The sequence below is a fragment of the Sinocyclocheilus rhinocerous genome, unplaced genomic scaffold (genome assembly GCF_001515625.1).
Source record: "Sinocyclocheilus rhinocerous isolate Xijiao unplaced genomic scaffold, SAMN03320098_v1.1 scaffold603, whole genome shotgun sequence".
NCBI lineage: Eukaryota > Metazoa > Chordata > Actinopteri > Cypriniformes > Cyprinidae > Sinocyclocheilus > Sinocyclocheilus rhinocerous.
The window spans coordinates 3,719,004-3,726,444 of NW_015656630.1; the positions used below are offsets into that span (position 1 = coordinate 3,719,004).

General features: G+C 37.4%; 1 protein-coding gene across 2 annotated transcripts in view; it reads left to right on the top strand.

Moving 5' to 3' along the window:
• The window catches only part of kcnip3b (Kv channel interacting protein 3b, calsenilin), a 35,836-nt gene that overhangs the window by 14,330 nt on the left and 14,065 nt on the right, over positions 1-7,441 (top strand). For both annotated transcript variants that reach the window (XM_016528520.1, XM_016528521.1), the window contains exon 2: positions 2,606-2,786. In XM_016528520.1, the coding sequence (XP_016384006.1) occupies positions 2,606-2,786 (181 nt within the window). The remainder of the gene's footprint in view (positions 1-2,605; positions 2,787-7,441) is intronic.

Below are 7,441 nucleotides of genomic sequence, written 5' to 3' on the forward strand. Positions count from 1 at the left end.
AGTCTGTTCATGCCTCGTCAAGTCTGTTCATGCCTCGTCAAGTCTGTTCATGCCTAGCCTCGTCAAGTCTGTTCATGCCTCGTCAAGTCAAGTCTGTGTCTCTAGTCTTCGTCTGTTTGGATTATTGTTTGGATCACCTGTAAATAAACTGCACTTGGGTTCTTCACTACGCTCGCTTCAGTGGATGAATTGTTACAATGTCCTTGTAAACGTAGTCAATAATGGTGAACTTGGTTGGGAACCACTGCTCTAGGATAATTTCAGATAGTGTTGCTCTGAAGTCTGCTTACCTAGTGTCAGTCTTTAATCTGCTCAGATAGTGCTGCTCTAGAATCATTTCAGAAAGTGTTGCTCTGAAGTCTGCTTGCCTAGTGTCAGTCTTTAATCTGCTCAGATAGTGCTGCTCTAGAATCATTTCAGATAGTGTTGCTCTGAAGTCTGCTTGCCTAGTGTCAGTCTTTAATCTGCTCAGATAGTGCTGCTCTAGAATCATTTCAGATAGCGTTGCTCTGAATTCTACTCAGCTAGTGTCGCTCTATAATCTGTTCAGATAGTGCTGCTCTAGAATCATTTCAGAAAGTGTTGCTCTGAAGTCTGCTTGCCTAGTGTCAGTCTTTAATCTGCTCAGATAGTGCTGCTCTAGAATCATTTCAGATAGTGTTGCTCTGAAGTCTACTCAGCTAGTGTCGCTCTATAATCTGTTCAGATAGTGCTGCTCTAGAATCATTTCAGATAGTGTTGCTCTGAAGTCTACTCAGCTAGTGTCGCTCTATAATCTGTTCAGATAGTGCTGCTCTAGAATCATTTCAGATAGTGTTGCTCTGAAGTCTACTCAGCTAGTGTCGCTCTATAATCTGTTCAGATAGTGCTGCTCTAGAATCATTTCAGATAGTGTTGCTCTGAAGTCTACTCAGCTAGTGTCAGTTTTTAATCTGCTCAGATAGTGCTGCTCTATAATCTGTTTGGTTAATGCTGCTCTAGAATAAACTAGGATAGCACTGCTCGGGAGTTGCGTCAACCAGTGTTGCTTTAGTGTGATTTCTTGTGTAGTCACATTGCTGTGTACTCACTCAATCCAAAAGCAGTTGATGTATTGAAAGTTTACTCTGGTAGGGGTCAAGACAAAGGTTATGAAGTTGTTGCAAGAAAGTCAACAATTAATCTGCAACCTTTATAAGCTAGAATCACCATCATTCTCAACAAATTCACTTGTATATCATGCTGCTCTGTTTTCTCTCGTACCAGGGCAGTGCCACTGACGCAGCTACCCTGGTGTTCCTGTGGGGATATCAAGGACTGTTTGTGTTGAAGGTGCCATATGTGGTTGTTTGGGACGGGTTGAGCAGTCACTGTGGTCAAGGCAGAGATTAACTGGAGCCTGCTATGTTGACATTGCTTACCGTACACGATACACTCGGCTGACTCACTATAGTCATGTCAATAATGCAGCAGGTGCCAAGGTCTGTAGGTGACAACGTGACAGTCCAGCACAAATACATAAATGCCCACATGATACTGAGCATTGTTATCAACCAAATCACACTAAAACACAAAAAATACAGTGAGAAAAGAAACAGTCTTGCCCTCTGCGATGAATTTGCTAGCGTGATTATGTAACACTCCCCACTGCCTGTCAGGGCAGATGTGTAGTGAAGCAAATTAGTGCTTGTAGATATTTACAACTCTTAAGTGCTTAAATTCTGTGTATTTTTGGAGAATTAAAAATGTACTTTGTAGTTCTTTCAGTGAGTAATACAAATTCTCTTTCATGGCAATATTTAACACATGCCGGCCCTCAAAAATGATGCTGGCCCCTGATGTTTTATTGATGCTGTTTTTAAGGAGGTTGAATTATTTAGCGATGCTCTTAATGTTCAGAGCAAAGCTTACTGTATTTTCATATTCAAATAAGAACAAGAAAAAAGTGAGGGCCCTCACAGGATTCCTCACACCATTCAAGATGAACAATACTTCGCACACGCAAGCGAATTCTCACAGATGTGTGCATTTCCATGAGGACAAGCGCATTTTTGAAGACACGTTTAATATTTTTCTTTAAACCTGCAATTCCTTAGACACTTTCCTCACTCTTACTTTTATATGTTTTTCTCTGTATCACTTTTAGCACGTCTCTCACCTTATTCATCTTTGATGTGTTTGTGATTTCTGTTGCTGATGGTGGAACTGTCTGTGGGTGGCTGGGGAGCGTCGTAACAACGCCATCAGTTTAAAAAGTGATACAAATATTAACTACAGGGGTAAAATCCCCACAACCATCCTGATGTGATAATGGAAGTTGTAGGAATCTGTGTAAAATATAAGGATTAAGTTGACACTGTTTTAAGGTAAGAAAGAAAAATGTTACATCTGGTTCATAATTTGATTCATGATCATGGTAAATGATCGGTATTATCAGAATCATCTGCTCCTCCTTAATTTGATATGTATCTACATGTTTTAATAAACTAAAAATAACATATCTAAGAAGACAGTGAAGGTTGTAATAGCAGTACATTCAAAGAGATGGTTTTCTGTGCGACCACCTTGGCTTGCTTTTAAGTTCAAGGCTCTTTTAATGTGTTTTCTCATTGTCTTTGTCCTCCAGGCAGATGGACAGAAGGGCGTCGATGGAGGTCTGCTGCCTGATGCCAATGGTCGGGACGGGGACCCCAGCGGGCAGAAGGAGAGCGACGGGAAGTGGCAGAAGCCGCGCATCTCCCGCAAGTCCCTCATGAAATGCTGTCTGGTCAAATGGATCATCGCCAGTGCGGCGCCCCAGGGCTCAAGTAAAAACCCAGAAAATGTTTTGAACGCTATGTGCTAGCCATGATCCAGATGGAGGAGTGGAGGGAACAAATTAGTGAGAAGAGGTTTAAAATAGCATTCATAAAACTGTATACAGGCCTTTTAGAAATATATGGTATAGTACTTGCTTCTGCTATCATTTTTTAACCGACATGACCACAGGTAAAATGGCTTTGTGGTTCCGTTTATGTGCACTGAGCTCATATATAACATTATTCAAATCAAGACATGGCTTGAAAGTAGCATATGCTCCACTCCAGGTTTTCCATTTTACGCTTCCTATTCAGTGATGAAAAAATGCCGCTCCGAGCGATCCTAAAATGAGAAAATACACACTCCTTGCTCCATTAAAAATCACACAATTCCACGCTAGCTTCTGGTTGTGCTGTTAACACAAGCAAGCGATACAAACCGTGAAATGTCCCCCAGCTGTTTTATTCTATATCAGCACTCTTGGACCAGTCGTATTACATTAAATATACAGTATACTGTATATGAATTTGATTGGTCAAGCAGCATTCCAAGAGTGCTGATATAAGAGTCTAACACGGTTTTGCACTCGTCCTTTATTATTTATTTATTTATTTATTTTGTTCCAAAAAGACTGTCATTAGTGGGGTTTTTTCTGAAAATAAAAAATAACATTACATTAATCACAAGTAATTCCATTTATTTTGGTATTCAATTTATAGGTTTAATAAATTCAGTGCAAAAACCGTTTCTATTTTAATATATTTTCAAATGTAGTTTATTACTGTGATGGCAAAGCAGAATTTTCAGCATATTCTGGTCTTCAGTGTCACATGATCCTTCAGAAATCATTCTAATATATTGATTTGCTACTTAAGAAACATTTACTATTATTATCAATGTTTAAAAACTGAGTAATATTTTTGTGGTAACCATGATGCATTTTTTTAAGGTGAACAGCTCTGAAAAACAGCATTTATTTGAAATTAGAAATCTGTTGTAACATTATAAACGGCTATTGTACTTTGTATTTATTTAATGCATGCTTGCTGAATAAAAGCATTCATTTCTTTAAAAAAAAAAACTTTATATATAACCTACAACTATATATACCACATTTTGTGTACTATCTAATATACTGCTGCTTCTGTTCAGCAACACTGCCTGACTAGACACTCAACCTGATGTCATGTTTTCTCACAGCATCGTTCTCTCCCTCCTCGTCTATTTTTGCTTTCATCCTCTTTCACTGATCCTCCCCCTTCTGCCACTCTCCCAATTACATTCCAATGTTGTAGTTAATTATCTTTCTGTAATAATCAAGATATGTTTTAGTCCATGTTATATGCAGGTCTTTGCAGTATTTAATATGTAACCTCTGTCAAACCGCTCAGGGAGCGTGTGAGGGGACAACGTGTGTATGAGCTGCAACATCCGTGGTAAATAATTGACAAAGCACCTCTGTGTGTGCAGACAGTGAGTAATGTAGTGTGTGTGTGTGCCTACATCTGCAGGACTGAGACCACAGTTCACTTTTATCCCTTCAGCCCATCAGCATTTCTTGTAGCCTGTTACAGTGTCATCTAGTTTCTTTTTCTATATTCAAACAAACCTTTGGCCCCTGCCTGGACTCTTTACCAAAAAATCATCACATGTCATTTCTACAGTCTGTTTATGTACATTTAAAATAGGCAGATTTACATTAGAGCAAATTACATTTCTTGTTCATTTTTTAGAGGCTCCCTGGACCAGTGACCAAAATAACATACTGCTGAATCAGATGCAACATATGATACTGTTTCACCTCTTGAAACAAACTATCTGGGACTCCAGACAGCCTCAAAAAGTTGCACTACGTGCAAGTGAAATGAACTTTGACTAGAGGTTTTTAAAATCAGGTTGTTTTCAAATTACTTTCTCATTATTTAAGCCTCTAAATGCACTTTTAAATGCTTTTTGTGAGCCCAGCATTTAGGAAGGCACAGGATTACGAGCAGTGAGGAGCTCTACTTCTCATTTGATGTAATCCACTAAATCCAATAAATTAAACAAGCACAATTATTTTTCATTTAAATGCTATGACATGGATAATTAAAAATAAACTTAATTTAATTAGAGGTTGAACCTAGAGGCTACCCGTTCAGGTTACACCAATATTACATAATTTGAACTATTCATTCTGATTGGTTAGTTTTTACTCAAGAAAGGCCATACTATGTACCACTAAGAAGAACACTACCTGATTTTCTAGAAAAAATAAGAGAGTTTGTTTGAAGAATGCGCAAACATGAAGTTGAGATAGCAGAGGTGGCAAAAATTCAGAATAGATCAGAGGAAGAAACCAGGACAGAATCCCAAGTAGTCAAAGTCCAGTTGAACTCCCTCTGTCTGTACTTTGTAGTGTGAGCCCAACAGATGGCAGTGTGCCTTTGAAGATGGCAAGTATGGAGAGCTTTCACGAATACAATACCTTAGGCTGTGGGTGCAGTGAAATGCCATATAAACTAGTGTAACGTATTTTGTAACTAGTGAAAATACAACTGCTTTACATGATCATGTCAGGAGTTGAACAAAATTATTAAATGTCATATACCCTACCAGGTTTGTCGTCAGTAGAATTATTTTTTTTTAAGAAAATTGATAGTTTTATTCAGTATTGTTTTATGTTTCCATCCACCTACTTTTATGTGCATTTTGGAATATTGCATAAAAAAAAACGCTGGATGGAAACACCAAGATGCGCATAAATTCTAAAAATGCGCATCCACAGCGCAAAGTAGTTGTATTTCCTCAGTGACCAGCACGGATCAGGTCCAGGCATGACGAAAGCAGATATCGTCCTCTTTTGGAAGGCCAAACAAAGTAGTTTTGCTTTCACAACGAAACACAGCGCCTTTCATGACATGGCGGCGGCAACAATACTACAGCAAGAATAAAAGTTGCGTCTTCTTTCTTTACGTGAACATTTGGATGGTGTTATGCAAATCTTCCTACATCGTGACTTAGACATGTGGGGGCGTGTTAGAACGAGCCGTTTTAGGTAGGCGTGGCTGAATCTTAACTTTTATAAAGAATATCTCTTTGGATTTGAGACTTTAGTCTTTGCAACTTTACAGATCTTCTTTATGCACCAAGAGCTTGTAACACTCCAAAGAGCTAGGAAAAATTGAAATCGCATCATATGACCCCTTTAAAATATAATAAATATTTTTTTAAATAAAAATTATTTAATTTTTATTAAATAATTTTTAATAAAATGGGGGAATGTATCACGGTTTCCACAAAAATATTAACATTGATAACAATAAGAAATGTTTCTGGAGCATCAAATCAGAATCTTTGAGTGATTTCTGAAGGATCGTGTGACACTGAAAACTGGAGTAATGATGCTGAAAATTCAGCTTTGATGCGTGTGTACTTGTTTATGCTACATTGATAGTAAAACCTGAAATTTTTGACATTGTGGGGACCGGCCTGAGGTCCCCACGAGGGAAAACAAAATGATTAAAAATAGTAAATTATGTTTATCTGAATGTGTAACAATGCAAACAGGTTTTCTGTAAGGGGTAGGTTTTGGGTTAGGGCATAGAAAATATTGTTTGGTCAGTATAAAAGTAATAGAAGTCTATGGAAAGTCCCCACAATTTACAAAAAACAAACATGTGTGTGTGTGTCTTAGATTTCTAATATTTCTAGTTTCCTATTTATCCCTCAGCAGTGAGACTTGTGTAGGTGCAACAGTCCATGATGCAATATGCTGACATTTCTAATTGAATGTAGGAAATGTGATTTATTAATGCAATGTTACTTAACAACCACAGAGAAATGCTGACAATAATCATCGGAGAACTGTAGAATTCATGAAGTAATCTCAATGTTCCTGTTGAGATGTTTTTCCTTATTAACAACTATTCGATTCTGTATTGCTTTGGTTTTTATCCGAGTCAAATTAATATGTAAATAGTTCTCACATTTACATATCACCTAAATCCTGGCTTACTTTTCAGGGTGTGTAAATAATTACAAGCAAAGTAAGAACCCAAGACGTCTATAAATAATCCCTCATGTTTGATGTATCATACTCATAGACTATAATGCTGTTTCAGCAACAAGGCCATTAAATTAAGAGCTGCGCTGAGTTTTAATCACTTATATGGAGACACTCTCCTGAGATAATAGTCACCCTCATGCATACTATAAAGTCTATAATGCATCGCCTATGAAAAACATGCACAGCAGTATTCAAATTACATCAAATGAATCCTTAATGGGTGCATGTTACATTACTACCTTTCAAACTTTTGGGGTGTCAGTATTTATTTCCATGTATCACAATTTCCACAAAAATATTAAGCAGCACAACTACAATAAAAAATGTGCCCTGAGTACCAAATCAGCATATTAGAATGATTTCTGAAAGATCATGTGACACTGAAGACTGGAGTAATGATGCTGAAAATTTACCTTTGCAATGAATGAATTACATTTTAAAATGTTTTAAAATAGAAAACAGTTATGTTAAAGCATAATAATATTTCACAATATTACCGTTTTTGCTTTATTTTTGTTCGAAAGCATAAACTACGATGGAAACACATTTACCGAAGAAATTCCACCATGCGCATTGAAAAAGTCATGTGACTTTGCGCTATGAGACGGGATAACT